The following is a 17,107-nucleotide window of genomic DNA, read 5'->3' as shown; positions in this document are numbered from 1 at the left end:
ATATAGTTGATCTATTTGGAGTCTGCAATAATAGTAATAATAAAATAAAAACTTATTATCATATTTTAATTTTACTCACATGTTGTCCTAGTTGCAGTGGAGGAAACCTGGCTGGGCGTCAAGGCAACACAATACCTGGTCAGCACTCATGTCAAATGATTAAATTACTACGTAGAGAACATATCAAATTTCAAATGCCATTATATTTTATTGATAAAAAACATTCCTTCAAACAAAAAAAACGTGTATCTTGCATATGGTGCACATTAACATTTGTTATATTCACAAACTGGATCTTTCAATCTGACATTACAGGATTGCAACATTGATCTATCTTGTGGTTAACTTCACTGATATGTTTGAAAGTTTTGCAAGGAGGTGCACAAACAAATTTATTTACAAAGAGTTTAATAATTCAATTTACGTGTCAACCGAAATGAAAAAAATCACTTTATAATAAAGAAGTTTTATATTTTTCACTAATAGTGAAATAATTCCGATTTATGCTTTTATCAATAATAAAAAAATACATGTTTAATTTAACGGTTCAAATGCCATAATATTCAACTTTTGAAATAGCTTAAGAGGAAATTTGTTAAAAGTGTAATAAGTGATGCCCGTATTTGTTAGATATTTGTTCAGAGTGTAACAATGTATTACTAATAAAAAGGTATATAATATAAAATGCAAAGTATAAAATACAAAAAAATACAAGAAATTTTTTGATGTATGCGCTCATTGTATCAACTTACAAATCTGTTGTGAAACCAATTATGGATATGTGTTAATGGATTTCGGTTTGAATCTTTTTTTTTGGAAATTTATTTTAACTTTCAATGGATTTGAGTGGTGAGGTTTTTACATATATTATACGTATGTAATTATATATTTATGTAATTTCAGTTTTTACTTCGATTGCAATAAAAATAATCAATAAGTGTACGATAGTGTGATAAACAGTGACTAAAATATATAGCATTATAATTAGATTATTCATATAAATTAATTGTATATTTAATTTGATATGGATAATTGAATATATTCATGAAATTCAAAGGTTAGACATGGGTTAGGACTATCCTTTATTCTATTATTATGTACACATTGCTAGGACATATATACTATAAAAACATCATTTTTAATCTTGTCCTTCAATGAATTTTGATAAGAAATCTTAGGTTGGGTTCATATGTTTCTTTCCAATATCTCATGACATGTCCTTTTTGTTTCCATATTTTTGCAGTTTCTTGCAATTCCATCTGACCCTATAAATAAATCATTTTTACTAATTAGAATATAATTATTGTTATAAATTACAATACCTTTATCACGAGCATATCAATAATTCGTATGTCAGTAAGATGCTTGTTTTTTTCGAATTCTTCTCTCAATTTGTCTCGGCACTGTTCAACATTCTTTGGTATATGATAATCCATAACTGGAATAAAATATTCATTTTTTGTATTTATAAAACAAGAAATAAGGTTAAAATAGATTTAGGTATTATCGCAGTATTTCTTGGTTTAAATTTTAAATCATTTTACAAAGATTTAAATCAAATATTATGCAAGCACATACTCAGATTGGAGTTGATTGTGCATAACTTTGTAAATTAATAGTGATTAAATTTATTGGTAATAATAAAATCCAAGTACTAACGATAAAAGGAATATACTTTCAAGAACATATGTAAAAATACTTCTAAGCAACCTAAATGATATAACAATTTGGTGCAATATAATTTACTCAATGATGTGCAAGTATAAAAGGTTCTATTACCCATGTAGGGAATGTATCTGTGCCAGGCCTTATATAAGTTTAGAACTCGCTGCCTTGCCTCTGCTCTATCGACCGACAGCAAAGGCCGAACTTGTTTACTCGCAACGCGAGCTGCTTCACGGGCTGCCATGCTTATTTAAAAATAATAAAATATTAGAAAAAATATTGTTAAAACTCGTACTATATAATTTGACACTTAGGTTATACCTTTTAATACTTTACCTGTCAATTGAAGAAGTGCCAGATTGACGAATTTTGAGTTTAAGTATTACCTGATGTAGGAATTGTAGTAGGGGCGTCAGTGCTCTGTACCTTATTAATTTTCTGGAGTCAGTGCTGATTGCAAGAAATCTATAACGAAGTATGAGATGGAAAAAGAGCTTTACATACAAATACACATATTAAATAATATAAAATTTTCCTAATTAATTTAATGGATATGGAGACGTGTTGATTAGTTTTTTGCAAAAGTTGGTCCAGCCGTTTCGGAGATACGGAGCGAAGAATGCAGAAAATGGCAATCCGGTTTATATGATTCAAAAACCATATCACTTGTATTGACAAAATGAAGAATTGATTAAATGTTTGCAAGGGCATGTCCAGCGGTTGATAGTATGGTCGATATTTTTTGATAGTACGGATCAACCCACATGAATGGGTTGGAAAACATATAAGAAGATATATAATACATATAAGAAACATAAAAAGTTTGGAATTTTCAACAAAAAAAGATTTTAGTTTACAAAAAATATGAATTTTTATATGATTTTATATGAGTCTTTAACAATATTAAATTGCGGTACGCAAAATTTCAGCAATTTTTCTTAAGGCACGATGCCATGCACCACTCGTTTGTTAACTTCCCGTAGCATAAAGTTATAGTAATCGCAAAAAAAAGATCGAAAAAATGGATGGACGTGTGTTTTTTTGTATAGCGAAGGAAATGCCTTTATGCATCCCAGACTGGTCTTTTGTCTGGGTATGTCGGACTCAATACCGCTCTGGTATAATACCGACTAAAACCTCCGCTTTGCGCTTGCTTCTGGTCCCCACGGAAACCGCCGTTAGGCATTACTTCGTGGGGGAAGGATCTAGAATGTTATAATTCTTAAAGAAGGATCTAGAATGTTATAAGCGGGCGAAGTCCCATTCGTCCTTTCTCTTTCCATAGAGCGCAGGTCAATTAATACCTTTCTCGCAAATCTGTCTATGGCGTTCCAAGCAGCTTCACTTCCCAGTATCACTTCAACCACTTCAACAACATTACCTGAGGTAATTCTGCGGCTCAAAAGTCTCTTCCACGTCGTCCCGTGCAGCACCAAATCGCAGGCACACAAAAAACACATGCTCAGCATCCTCGATTTCGCTCAAACAATATGGGCAATTCGGCGAACTATCGTGCTTGAAGCGGTGTAGGTAGGCTCGAAAACAGCCCTGCCCAGATAGCATTTGCGTAGTATAATAATTTACTTCTCCATCCTTGCGACTTAGCCAGACTTTGATGTTTGGAATGAGACGATGCGTCCATCTGCCCTTCACTGCGACATCCCACAGTTGCTGCCATGGGTCAATGCTGTTCTGCCGTTCTTCTAATCTAAACTTTTCAGGACTCAGTTGTTGAGCACTAACGTGTTCCACCTGTTGATTGAAATTCAAACGAGCATCAAGCGTTACGCCGAGGTAACAGAGGTTTTGACGTGATCTCTAGATTTCCTATCTTTAGCTTGATGGTCTCTTTTGTTTTTCTACTAGTGATAAGAACAGCTTCACTTTTTTGTTGTGCTAATTGGAGGTTTATTGTTCCCATCTAGCGATTAATTTTTCTAAATGTTATATCGAATAGACTTACGATGTCATCAATTTGGTTAGTAGTTTCACACATTCTGGAATCTTTAGTCTCAAAAGGCCATCATACATAATATTCCACAGTAAAGGGCCTAGAACAAAGCCCTGGGGCACACCTCCTGCTATATTATATTCTTCTGTACTATTGCGTGAATCGTACAATTAGAATTCTGTCTGTAAAGTAGCTTGCGACTATGGATGTGTGTGTGTGCGGATACAAATTTTCGTGGACGATTTTGAGAACACGGATCAACCGATATGAATAATTCAAAAAACATTCGATTCGTATTGATAAGGAGACGTGCTGATTAGTTTCTGGCAAAGGCAGGTCTAGCCGTTCCGAAGAGAATGGAGCGTTTGATTTCAATAATTCAAAAAACGTTTTACTTGTATTGACAAAATGAATAACTTATTTTATTTTTTTATTTTCCGTTACCTTTTCATACAATTTTTAGTCATAATAATTAAAAACGTAAGTTTCTTTCCAGCGCTCTTGCTATTGTTATTAGTTTTCAATTTGACAGACTTATCTCTGTTGACAGATGTGATATGATACACAATTACAGATGGTGTTTATTAATTAATCATAGATATTAGATAGAATCGTGTGTGTATAATATATTTAAATAAATCAAATTAAAATGCTGTCAAGCTTAGTGAAGGAACATCAATCTAAGCAATCAATACGTAAAGCAAGTCAAGGTATGTTGCTATCTTTCTAAAAATAAAATGTAATTAGTAATGTAATGTAATATTTTACTCTATCTTACCATTTTAGAGCAAAAGAAAAAAGAAGCAATCGCATCGACTAATGATTTAACTCAAGCTTTGGTTGATCATCTTAATGTGGGGTTAGTATACTGTGATAAACATAATATATTATATACTTAATTTCCTAATCACTCTTTGTACATTTTAAAGCAGTAGAATTCTATAAATCTAATACATATTTATAAATTAATTGCCAATTATTTATTAATTATAGAGTGGCGCAAGCTTATCTGAATCAAAAACGTTTAGATGCCGAGGCAAAACAATTACAAATTGGGGCACAAAACTTTGCCAAACAAACACAGCAATGGTTACAACTTGTTGAAAATTTTAGTAGTGCTCTTAAAGAGATAGGGGATGTTGAAAACTGGGCCAAAAGCATAGAATCAGACATGAAGACAATAACCCTTTCTCTTGAATTTGCATATAAAACGACTCGAGAAAGTATATGATATAGAGATAAGAACTAACAGGTGCATCTTTCTTAATATAATATATTTGTTAAAAATGATATGTTTAATGCATGAAATATTGAGTTACATATACTGTATACTAATATTTGATGAATTAAACATATAAAATAGTAACTTTTTACACAATTAAGCTCATCTTATAAATTATTTTTCCGAATTATAGAAATATAAAATGGTATAAAGTTCAAAATATTTTGTCTATATCCTATTGTTTTCTGCAAATATTTAACTGTAATTCTCATACTTGCAGAAACAAAGTTGTTTATTGACATACATATTTAAGTAAATTAAAATATTTATTTATAGAATTATTTAAAAATATTATAATTTCATTTTTGTTAAAAATACATAAAGTATTATATATAAACAATTTGTTTAATATACTACACAATGGCTTACATTTATTTATTATTATGGTATAAAATTCTTTGTTGTGTTAAAGCTTTTTCTAAATTAGCACATTTTGCTGAAATACGGTCATATTCAGCTTGTAGTAGACGCAGTGATGAATCTTTTTTAGCTACAGCTAGTTTTACTCTGAAATTTATATAAACATAATACAGTTATTGTATTCTTTTAACTTAAATAAAATGCATATTGCATATACATTTGAATTAGATGACCATTTCATAAACATACATTTCTAAATTATTCAAATCTTTTAATCATATATGTGAAAATTTTAGTATTATGTATTACCTTGCATAAATTTGTTCTATTTCCGTTTCTCTATCTTTTTTTAGAGTACGAATATCATTATGTAAGGCAGCGATTTGCGAGTCAAATTCTTCTTTAATCTCATTTCGTATTTTATCTTTTTCGGCGATCAGATTATTGTACAGCTTAAAAAAATCAAAATGTTTGTGAGCTCATATGTTTAAAGCTTCGATGGATTAAAAATACCTTTTGAGAGTGGGTCCTTTCTACCTCCAGTTGTTTAATAGTTTGTTGTAATAAGATATTATGTTCTTCAGCTTCTAGATATTTTTGTTTTAATTCAAAAACTTTTTCTTGCATTTGCTTCTCTGACTTCGATAATTCGCACATCTCTATTTCATATTTTTCCTTTTGGCGCCTGAAATTTTTCGAAAAGTCTCAATAATTATATATTCCAAATTACCAAATTATTATTAATTATTATTATCATTATATATATAATAATGATATTTTGCTGTATATATTTAAGATATTACCGCAAACGATTTTCAGCTTGTCTTTCAATGTGCCTTCTCATTTCTTGGCTTTCTTTTTCAACTTTCTCTATAACTTTTTCGATTTGCCTATCTCTATCTATCTTGCAGGCTTCCCGTATTTCCTTCTCACTTTGCCGCAATGCTTCAACACTCTGCTTAGACAGAGCGGCTCTTGCTGCTTCCTGCTCCAATTGAGCGTCTTGTTTCAAGGCGGTCAATTCTGTCTATAATAAATTAATCACATTGAACCATCAAAATTAAAAAGTATAAATCCTTTTTAAATGAACTTGATTTATCAGAGTTTTCTTTACATAAGGTTGTCAAATATCTCCCTTCCGCCTTTTTGTATTATAAATCAAGAGCAAAAAAGCGGAAGGGAGATATTTGACAACCTAATTTTTTTTTTGTCGACCGCCGACATATTTTTTTATATTTTTTACAATTTTAGTACTTCAGTTTAGTACTTCTACTTCATAATTTTATTATTATTGTTAATTTTTGGTGGACTCAAAAATTAGTTAGTTGTTATTTTCACATATCATTTTACCTAATTTTTATTATTTGAATATGTCAATTTTGTTCTCAATAACTTTTATAAAGCTTTATAAATTTGATAAATTAGAATTAATACACATCCATAATTACAAATTCATCCAGAATGTGTAAGAAAAGTATTAAAATGCTAATGGATGAACTAATTACTAATTAATTGATATTAGAACTTATCACTTAGATTATTTCTATCGTACTTCATATCGCTTTCTGATAGCTTCTACTTCCTGGAAATGCTGATTTTGAATATCTTGAATAGCACGTTTATGTTGAGATTCAGCATTTTGGCGAACTTTTTCTTCGGCATTTCGCATAGATGCTACTGAATCCTCAAGTCTCCTTCTTTCTGCGCACATTTCTTCTTGCATCCGCAACCGCAATGCTTCAAGTGCTTGACGCTCACCGTTCAATTGAACTTCGAATCTGCAACAGAATTAAAAATTCTATATCCGACTTTATTTTTTATTAACTCTTTCCACTCGCGATTTGCGAGTTTTATATGTATTTTGCCGCCGGAGAGGAAAGGGTTAAATGTTCTTTATCATTCTCGTCGAATTACCTTTCCCGTTCCCTGCTTACAGCTTGCTCTTGTTCTCTTAACATTTCTTCTCTCGTGAGGTCAACTCTACGTTGCATTTCCTGTTGGTGCTTCAAACTGGCTTCATGAGATTCTCTGTTATATTTTTGGCGCAACTCTTCAAGCTGACTTAAGTGCTTATTGGAAATTGACTCTAATTCATCGGCCATGCCTTTCACTGTCATTTCCTGAAAATGAAAATAACTATATCATATATTTTTATTGTGATGACAATATTAATTGTATTATCTTCTTATATATAAAAATGAATCTTAAATGTGTTGGTAAGCTCATAACTCAACAACGCCTGGACCTATTTGGCCAATTCTTTTTTTAAAATGTTCGTTAAAGTACAAGGATGGTTCTTACGGCGAGAAAAAATCGAATAATTGCCGGGAAAACCCTAAAAACAGTCCTTTTTTTCACATACAAACGTTTACTAACTATTATATGAAGTTCATTTTAAATTACAAGCACTCACTGTATACTCCTCCTAAACTATTATTCGGATTTTGATAAATCTTTCTGAAGTTTGTTAAGGAAATTTTCTAGGATGTATGTGATTATAAAGCACTGAGATGTATGTGCAATATTGTAGAAATAAATGGAAAAAATTGCATTGCAAACAATTGAAAACTATCATCTGCCAAATATTTCAATTTACTTATGAACCTAGACAATGTTAGAATATGTATAATAAATTTATGAGTATTAATAAGAAAAATGAAATGCCTACATTATTATTGCCAAAAAGCAGCTGAGATGTGCCAGAAATTAAAATATTATAAAATACAGTATACGAGGTGTGTTCAAAAAGTACCCGGAATTACTAATAATTAAATTTCGCGGGTCTGGAGTGTCTGATTGTCAAAATTTTTTTTTTATTGGGTTGGTATACATGCCCCTAAAGTATGATGAAATTTTCAGCTATATTCACTGTTTACTTTGTCTGTGGTAGTCGCTAAGGTTCGACGTGTTTTTCTGAGCTCGGCGATTTTTACAATGGAAGAATTGAAAAGTCAAAGAATTTGTATTAAATTTTGCGTAAAAAATGAAATAAAGTGTTGCAAAGTGCAAAAATTCACCAGATATGGCTCCGTGTGACTTTTTCCTATTCCCAAAGTTGAAGAGACCCATGAAAGGACGGCGGTTTTCCTCGATTGAAGAAAATCGCTGAGAGTGCTCAAGGACATATCAAAAAGTGAATATCAAGGGTGCTTCGAAAATTGGAAAAAACGCTGGCATAAGTGTATTATATCTGGGGGGGACTACTTTGAAGGGGACCACATTAATGTAGACGAATAAATAAATATTTTTTTGAAAAAACGAAAATTCCGGGTACTTTTTGAACAGACCTCGTATGTATGACAGATTGAATGATACACATATGAACAGGATATGACAAACTAATTCTCCTAAAATATAAAATTATTAAGTATTGATCAGGGGGGTAAACAATAATTATTATTTTTAGGTAAACGCGGTAATCATTCGTATATTATATTGTAGACATGGGTAGAGGACAACGTCTAACGGGTCATCTAGTTATTTATTAATTTTGGTGCAATTTACAAATAAGTTAAATAAAAAATAAAGTTCAAAGAGAATTGAGATTTATTAACTTTGAAGTGTCACTATAGAATTTTGTAATTTTGACAAGGCACATCATTCTAAACTCTAATGAATTTGTATAATTAAACCACTTTTTGTAGGCACATTATATTTTAGAATATTCCATTTAATCTATCACTATGCATAAAGTTCAACAGTTAACTTAAATATGACAAAAGAGCCCGGCCGTTCTTTATCAGAAACTAATCAGCACACGGTTTCCAACAGATATCTTTCGAATAGTTTTTGAATATTTGGCAAAAACGCAAACGAAAATTTTTACACAAATCCACTATTGGTAAAGAAAAGGCTCGGCCGAAATTTCCCAAAAATAATGAACGAAGTCCTTATGGAGTTTCATTGAATAGCTTTTAAATTGTTGATATCAATGCAGTTGTTTTTGAGTTTTGTTCAAATAATGATTTTCACCATATTTATTGTGTTTAAAAAATAATACCTTAATCTTTTTAGAATGGGTTTCTACCCAGCGGTCCCGGCGTAACTTTTCGGCAGCTAAAAGTTTGTCTCTTGTACGTTGAACTTCCAGGCTGTGTCTCTGTTCGGCTGCCTGCATATTATGTGCGTATCGCTGCTCGGCAGTTTTCAAATCAGCAACCAATCGATCGCACTGGGCATTAAGCGTCTTCTTGTCAGCTATTAGCTGAAAATACACTCATATAGTAGTCATACAAATAGCGCAATCGAAAATTTGATGCACTGTGAACGCAACCTCTGGTATGTTGCAAATGACACCCTACATAAAGACCGAAAAATAAAAACTATTAATGAAATGATAAAAGACAATCTACCAGGTCACCCAAACATATATTTAAAAGAATTAAGCGAGGAATATCCCACACGAAGATTGAAAAAAATGACCATTTGATCTTAAATAAAATGTCAAAAAATAAAAAAAAGAGATATCTCATAGGAGATAATTTCTTAAATGCATTTACACCCAGCATATTGCCTTAAAAATGTATATTATTTTGATAAAATAAAACTATGCAAAAAAAATATAGTAGTTAAAAATTACAAGGCTTTGGATTGTTTGGAATGTTTCTATCTTTCAATTATACCTGATCAATGAAATTTTGGTGCCTCCGTACCACTTCTTCAAGATCCTGTTTTTGAGCTTTCAATTTATCTTGGTGCTGTTTACGTAAAGATTTCTTCTCCTTTTCATGTTCACTTTTTCTGTCGTTTAAAGCGTCTTTTAAAAGAGCGTTACTACAATTTTGTTCGTGGAGTTGTATTGATAAACTAATGATCATATTTCCCAGCTCTCTATTTGGCAATTTTATTAATTCGTGCATCCTTGAATAAAAAAAATCTATGGAATAACTAATATCTTCATCTATTTTATATAACGTTATATTAAGACTTTGTAGACAAACATTTCATAAAGCTTTGTAGACAAGCAATATCTTACTTTGGTAAATCATCATAACTCGATGAAACACGTGCATAATCTCCAGCGCCTTGTTGTAGCTGAACGTTTTGGATTCTACACTTTGCTTCTTTCAAAATGTTTTCACAATCGCTATCCACTTTGTCGAGAAAATATAAAATATCTCTGAAATAATAATAAATTCATTTTAAAGATATTTGCATTATTATTTACCTTACGTTAATAATTACTTATATTTTGAAGTGTTTTTTGGACATTCTTGATCCAAGTTATTACCGATACTAGCAGTCATGTTTACTAGATTTTCCATTTCCTGGTTTTTATAATTCTTTAGTATAGCTGATGCATCACCTGAAATAATGTACGAAGAATAAATAATCCAAATATATTTATTGGTCCTCATTGACTCTAAAACTTTAGTAATGCATAATGTTCGTTTTAAAACTTTTTCTAGATTTTTTCCTTATTTTGGAACTGTATTTTTAATGCGGATCAATTGGATGATAATGAAATTTTATGATAATAGTTTTATCAAAATATTGTAAATTTTTTGAGTAATAACTTTTATTAATAAATAAAAAATAACTGGTTAATTATTAAAATACCCGATCCTGACCTTTAAAGTCGATATCCTCTCCTTCAATTTCTTTCAGTATTGCGGCAATTTCACCGTATGCAGATTCGTTTAATGTAATTTCGCAATCAGCTACTTTTTCAATAGCTTTTTCATCTTCTTGACTACGCTCGCTGACTGAGTCCATATCAGGACACTCGACGTCCTGCAAACGATCCGTGGTCAGGCCTACAAGTCTGGTCGGGCTAAAGCTTCTGGACATCCAACTTTCAAATTCGTAATTGCGGACTTCTGGGATGTGGGCGTCGTCATTACATTGTCTATATTCACTAAACAAAAGCTGATTATCATACACGAAAAAAATAACATAATATAGAGACAATGTTTTTTTTCAGTGTTTGTACTGTAATATTTTTTTTACACTTTTGTGATAAAACCTTAGCAGAAAATATTATTTAGAAAAAAAAAATGGCTATAAATTCTATTACCTACAAATAGTGAAAATTCAACTTATTGAATCTGTATATTGTATCTGTAATAACTGTAGTTCTTCTAACGTGATTTGTGTTTTAGAGGCTAAGGATAATATTCCGCCAAACTAAAATCTTAATTTATATTTATACTCTTATTTCATACGTTTGGGGATACCCCTTCTTCAAGAACAAATCGAACAAAACAAACAGTATTTTTAAGTTTAAAGAATATTCTGAAACATATGCGTTTTATATGCTAGGCTATTAAAGAGCCAAGTATCATTTTTAATTTCAATTATTGTTTTATTGATTTACTAACCTGGTGGATCTTGTCGGACTAGGTTTGGAACGTCTTTTATGAAAACTTTCACTACTTTGCTTAGAACAATATTCATTTTTAATTGGGGAGTTTTTTACTTTATAATATGTATTTATAACAGAATTAGAGGACCTAGTTATTTCGCTGTTGGCAGTTGATTTAGTTGCAGGCGAAGTTCTATTTGTACTAAATTCACGTTCGGGTCTTTGAATATCACCAACGGTGGCAATGTAATTGTTTATCACTCCATCCTAAAAAAAAGTTAAATTAAAATTTCAACTATATGTCTTTTCAATTTATTATAAACACACAAACGAATTTAAAAGTATCTTTTACCTGTGATATGTCTGACTCGTGTTCTAGATAACTAGATAAATGACTTGAAGGGAATTTTACAGAATTAACTTCAGGAGTCGATGATTTAAGAATACCACTATTGAATGATTCTCTATTTCCATGTGTAATTGTTTTTGTTCTATTATTGTCGTATTTGATTTGGATTCGTATTCATCTAGATAACTAAAGTGTTCATCGATTTCGTAACAGGCATTTTCGTTTTGAATTTGCTTACTTTCTGCCGCATGCTGTGCATTTATAGATTCAATTTCTTTTTTGTAATCTTCGATTATATTATCTGTATTGAGTTCAGATAAATCCACATTCACCTCGTGTTTTGATAAAATTTGTTCAATTTCTTCATCTGCAGATAATGCTCCACCGTCGTCTTCTATGTACTGATCATGCGCTAAATGAAAAATTTCATTTCAATTTCCAATAGATAAAAGAAAAAAGGCTTATGCTACTAAATATATTTAATTTATCTTTAATAATAGTAATTGTAAAATTGATTTTTGGTTGTGAATGTATAATCTATGTAGTGCATGCTGAACTAAAATTCTTTATTTATTAAAATTGCCTTAGAAATACCTTAATTATTACCTAAAATAGAAATTTGAAAGCCTAATATTAATATATGAAAAAAAAGATCTTTACCAAAAACTAATCAGTACGATTCCCAACTGATGTCTATTATGTATCTTTCGAAGAGTTTTTGAAATTTCAAAATCGATTTAGGATTTTAGTGACAAACCATTGAGAATGACTAGTTACCATCAGTATTTCTAGCGAAAGGTAAAATTATACTTCGGAAAGTTAAAGTTATATAATTTTCACAGGTACCTATTGGTGCATTTTCTTTGTAGAAACTAACTCTTCCTGAAATATCCTTGGGGGTTGAAGAATTCTCGCTTGACCAGGCATCGCGTGTTGGTGTGTGGTCGATATTTGATGTGTCACTCGAACGAACACTGGGACTTCTTGAAGGCAAAGGGGGTTTCTGTGTCAGCCCAGGAGAAATTAACAATGTTCCGTTCATCTCTTGTGATGTGCATTCTGCGATAGCATCGTTGTCTTCTTCGCTTCCTGATGAACTTTTATCACTTTTGAAAAACACCTAAAGCATCAAAGTTTTAATATTTTAATTGCAATTGCATTTTCAGAAATGATGAGAAAATTTTATACAATATCGACAATATCATATCACATTTGTTTCGGCTGCTAGATTATAATCGAGAGTTCATGTACTTATCATGTTTTCTATTTTACTGACTTTCAAGTTCATAGACATTTTTAAAGAAAACTTTTAAATCTTATATATAAAAATGAATCGCAAAATGTGTTGGCCAATTCTTTTTTTAAAATGTTCGTTTAAGTCGAAGGATGGTTTCTACGGCGAGAAAAAATCGAATAATTGCCAGGAAACCTCTAAAAACAGCCCTTTTCTTTTTCTTATACAAACGTTTTCTAACTAAAACGTAGAATCAATTTGAGCTTCATTGCTATTATATAAAGTTCATACTAAATTACAAGCACTCACTGTATACTCCTTCTAAACGATTATTCGGATTTTGATAAATTTTTCTGAAGTTTATTAAGGAAATAAATGCAATATTGTAGAAATAAATGAAAAAAAATGCAAAAAACGACATGTGATTGTTTGCATTGAAAACAAATAAAAACTATCATCTGCCAAAAATTTTAATTTACTTATGAGCCTAGACAATATTAGAATATGTATAATAAATTTATGATTATAAATAAGAAAAATGAGATGTCTACATTATTATTGCCAAAAAGCAGCTGAGATGTGCCAGAAATTAAAATAATATAAAATACCAGTATATGTATGGCAGATTCACATATGAACAGGATATGACAAATTAATTTACTTAAAATATGAAATTAAGTAGTTTGTTTTCAATATATAATTTTTTTGCATCTGGTACTAATTTTTCCACATTTTTTTTTAAATTCGTAAAAATTTCACTTTATAACAACAAATGGGAAAGTGAAGATGAATACATACAATTCGGCATTCACGATATCGATTAGGAGAAGTTTAAGAAGCAATTTTGGATATCTTAAATAACAAAAAATTAAATTAATTTAATCCAACACGAAGTACCAGTGTTATGTTATGATTATGGTTATGTTATACCGTTTAAAAGACTTTAATTTCCAATATAGTGTTGGGGCATTGAGACTCATTATTTTATTTTAAGCAGTTCTACATTTAACATCGCTCATATTATAAATGTATATGCATTTTGGCGTGAAGAGTAATTTAAAAAACAGTAACTATTATTAGGTAAACGTTAAATATTAGTACATTATATTAAAAAATTGTAGACAAGGGTACAGGACAACGTCTGTCGGGTCATCTAGTATTAATATAAACGAACCTCAACATTATCATTAAATTGCACATGGTCTTTCAGCTTGTAATTATTCGCTATAAGGTGGTCTCCGTAGTTTTCGATTTCATCTCTATCTAAATTCCTTTGGGATCCAAATAATTCGGAAGTACTAGGCGTCTGGTATTCCGTTTCTAACTCGTTAATATTCTCAGCAGAATCCCTTGCGAGCGTCTTTATACGAGCTCCCAAGCTATCGTCAGAGGAGGCTTTACTATCTGCACTAGATTCATCCCAAGATCGAACTGTGAAATAGTTTTAATATAAAGTCTTTATATCTAAAAGAGATAGAAAAATCTTTATATCTATAAAGAGATAGAAGGAAACTTGTATATGATAACTTTTATATAATCCTAATCAAACAAACCTTTAATGGGTTCTGAAATCATAGATTGTAGTAATCTGGCCGAGTCAGGGCAAGATTTACTATAAACTCGTCGGGAAAGTGGCGGTGAATGCTTTTTTGGTTTGAGTTTCCTTTGTTGATTTACTGGATGATCTGCTGAAAAAGGTCGACAAGGCGAAGACAAAAAGTTGTAAGCAGTTCTTTGGCAACTATCTGGTCGGCGGCAAAAGGCTGAAATAGATGAGCTTGGTCGCAGACGTTCTCGAGTTGGTTTTGTACGGCTGACTAAATTAATCTAAAAAAGAAAAAGTTCAGCACCCACTGACCAATCTTTTTCTATAATGGATATATGTTAATGGATATAAATTTTATGGCAATAATAAGCTATGAATAGAAGGGCCATCATTGATTGAGGTGCTCTCACGCCATAGACCTTCGGGCAGACAACCATTTATTATATTATGCATTAATTTAATTTGCAACATTTTTTATAAAATGAATTATGATGATTATGAATATTTATTAAATTACCTGCGATCCTTGCAATCGTAAATCCATTCTTAGTTTCATTAATGAAGTGCCAATGTGACAATGTCAGAACCACAAAACAAAAGAAAGTTAGCGATGTAGTTCGTGTAACCGATTTTGGCATGGGCGATGTATGCCGGTGAATACAGTGCAATACTTGAGAGTGACTGAAAGTGAAACTTACCCCCTGCTTGCATGCACATCACAATTATATTAGTCATTCTGATAAACTATATTGATTTAATAAATAGTAGCACGCGTGCTACCTCCTGCAGTAACAGTGTACGTGGTCAAGTGCGCTTACAATTTGTTTTGAAGAAATCTACCCGCAACGTTTTTTGTATACGTTCGAAATTACTATGGAAACGACTAATTGTACGGTAGCTGTAGCATACAGGTTTATTGTCGATTCGCTAAAAGAATTATAGTTATAGGTTACGATACAATTTCTATTTCATATTTTTTATATCACATTGTGTACTCAATTTCATCTTTTAGGGCATGGATCCAAATCCCACTCCCTTTTTAGAATTATTCATATTCATAAACCGTTTAAAACTTTTTTCAAAAGACGGAATTTTTTTATAATCTTTAAACTACTTAACAGTTAATTTTAGTAAAGATTATGCAACGAAAGACCTAATTTGAAATGCTTTTCATCATTAACCCTGTAATACCTTTCAACCCTTAATTTTTACTAAATTACAGGAACTTATATCATAATTCTTAGATCTATTCTTCATAATCCTTTTTAATCTTCAAAGCATAAGTTTCCAAACTGTTTTCTGCCGTGGACCCCTATTTTTGGTTTATAATGGAACTTCTGTTTATTATATGGAAACTCATTTCTAAGATCAATTTCTTATAGTACAGATAATTACTATTAATGTAATTTTAAAGTAAAAATATATGATAAGTTAATGCATTTATTAATAAAATTTAAAATAATTACTAGTGGTGTATGGCACCGTGCTTCAAGGCAAATTGTTGGAATTTCCCGTACCAAAAATTAAATTTTTTAAAAAAGATTAAAGTTTTTTTTAAACTTTGAAAAAAAAATAAGTTTTTGAAAAATTTACAATTTTTGAAAAAAATTGACTTTTATGGATAAAAAAAATTTTGGAAAAGTTTTTTTTATTTTAAATTTTTTTGGAAATTTTGAACGTTTTTTCGAAGCAATCGCTTTGATTTACTTATAGAGATGTTAACAAAATTGATAAATATTATAAAATCTCCATAAAATATCTGATAATTTGATGTGCATATGAGCATTTTTGATCGACAAATGACATTTTTTTTACTTTCTTTACTAGATCTCCGAAACCGCTAGGCCTGTCTTTCCAAAAATTTAATCAGTGGCTAATGAGCATTTTTGACCGCCAAATGGCCTTTTTTTACTTTCTTTACTAGATCTCTGAAACCGCTAGGACTGCCTTCCCAAAAATTTAATCAGTTGCTAATGAGCATTTTGGACCACCAAATGGCATTTTTTACTTTCTTTACTAGATCTCCGAAACCGCTAGGCTTGCCTTTCCAAAAATTTAATCAGTTCTTTATCTTGTTAATACAAGTGAAATGTTTTCTGTATTATTAAAATCGAACGCCCTGTTATCTTAAAAACTGAGTTTAGACGTAAACGACTAGATCTGCCTTTGCAAAAAACTAATCAGCACGTCTCGTTATCAACACGAATCGAATGCTTTCTGAATTATTCAAATCGGTTGATCGATGTTTCCGAAATCGTTGACTAAATTTTGTATCCGCACACACACAAACACACACACACACACATACGTTCATTTTTTCTAAGGTATGCCAAAATGTTCAGAAGTCTTTGAAAGGTAAAGATACATGAAAATTTTCATTTTCGATTTTTTGCGATTAGTATACCTTGTCCTACGG

General features: G+C 31.0%; 3 protein-coding genes across 3 annotated transcripts; 1 reads left to right on the top strand and 2 right to left on the bottom strand.

The window, feature by feature from the left end:
• Positions 1-1,151: 1,151 nt before the first annotated feature.
• LOC113386990 (NADH dehydrogenase [ubiquinone] 1 alpha subcomplex subunit 6-like) lies at positions 1,152-1,974 on the bottom strand. The gene is made up of 3 exons (XM_026624744.1): positions 1,780-1,974; positions 1,323-1,438; positions 1,152-1,265 (listed from the first exon to the last, which is right to left on the bottom strand). The coding sequence occupies exons 1-3, from the start codon at positions 1,907-1,909 to the stop codon at positions 1,152-1,154; spliced, it is 360 nt and encodes a 119-aa protein (XP_026480529.1). The 5' UTR covers positions 1,910-1,974.
• Positions 1,975-4,185: 2,211 nt separating this feature from the next.
• LOC113386989 (biogenesis of lysosome-related organelles complex 1 subunit 1-like) lies at positions 4,186-4,867 on the top strand. The gene is made up of 3 exons (XM_026624743.1): positions 4,186-4,326; positions 4,403-4,475; positions 4,610-4,867. The coding sequence occupies exons 1-3, from the start codon at positions 4,266-4,268 to the stop codon at positions 4,845-4,847; spliced, it is 372 nt and encodes a 123-aa protein (XP_026480528.1). The 5' UTR covers positions 4,186-4,265; the 3' UTR covers positions 4,848-4,867.
• Positions 4,868-6,057: 1,190 nt separating this feature from the next.
• Positions 6,058-15,235, bottom strand: LOC113386079 (centrosomal protein of 131 kDa-like). The gene is made up of 15 exons (XM_026623887.1): positions 15,209-15,235; positions 14,699-14,972; positions 14,320-14,576; positions 12,758-13,031; positions 12,150-12,323; positions 11,915-11,982; positions 11,677-11,829; positions 10,829-11,126; positions 10,443-10,563; positions 10,234-10,377; positions 9,881-10,118; positions 9,259-9,462; positions 7,173-7,378; positions 6,811-7,036; positions 6,058-6,285 (listed from the first exon to the last, which is right to left on the bottom strand). Exons 1-15 carry the CDS (start codon positions 15,233-15,235, stop codon positions 6,058-6,060), a joined length of 2,892 nt encoding a protein of 963 aa, XP_026479672.1.
• Positions 15,236-17,107: the final 1,872 nt, after the last annotated feature.

Source organism: Ctenocephalides felis, unplaced genomic scaffold (genome assembly GCF_003426905.1).
Source record: "Ctenocephalides felis isolate EL2017-DRISC unplaced genomic scaffold, ASM342690v1 CF-g0.4_SCAFFOLD_03571, whole genome shotgun sequence".
Lineage (NCBI taxonomy): Eukaryota > Metazoa > Arthropoda > Insecta > Siphonaptera > Pulicidae > Ctenocephalides > Ctenocephalides felis.
Note: the sequence above shows the minus strand (reverse complement) of the source record. Positions and strands in the feature narration are given on the sequence as shown.

What these genes read in the sequence shown, in the direction of transcription:
- LOC113386989 (XM_026624743.1), top strand. Translation starts at nt 4,266, where the DNA reads ATGCTGTCAAGCTTAGTGAAGGAACATCAATCTAAGCAATCAATACGT. An exon ending in AATACGTAAAGCAAGTCAAG is followed by an intron (nt 4,327 to 4,402) that starts GTATGTTGCTAT and finishes TTACCATTTTAG; the next exon opens with AGCAAAAGAAAAAAGAAGCA. An exon ending in GTTGATCATCTTAATGTGGG is followed by an intron (nt 4,476 to 4,609) that starts GTTAGTATACTG and finishes TATTAATTATAG; the next exon opens with AGTGGCGCAAGCTTATCTGA.
- LOC113386079 (XM_026623887.1), bottom strand. Translation starts at nt 15,235, where the DNA reads ATGGATTTACGATTGCAAGGATCGCAG. An exon ending in AAAAACACTTCAAAATATAA is followed by an intron (nt 10,378 to 10,442) that starts GTAATTATTAAC and finishes TTATTATTTCAG; the next exon opens with AGATATTTTATATTTTCTCG. An exon ending in GTAAGCAGGGAACGGGAAAG is followed by an intron (nt 7,037 to 7,172) that starts GTAATTCGACGA and finishes ATTCTGTTGCAG; the next exon opens with ATTCGAAGTTCAATTGAACG.
- LOC113386990 (XM_026624744.1), bottom strand. Translation starts at nt 1,909, where the DNA reads ATGGCAGCCCGTGAAGCAGCTCGCGTTGCGAGTAAACAAGTTCGGCCT. An exon ending in CAGATACATTCCCTACATGG is followed by an intron (nt 1,439 to 1,779) that starts GTAATAGAACCT and finishes ATTTTATTCCAG; the next exon opens with TTATGGATTATCATATACCA. An exon ending in TTGATATGCTCGTGATAAAG is followed by an intron (nt 1,266 to 1,322) that starts GTATTGTAATTT and finishes ATTTATTTATAG; the next exon opens with GGTCAGATGGAATTGCAAGA.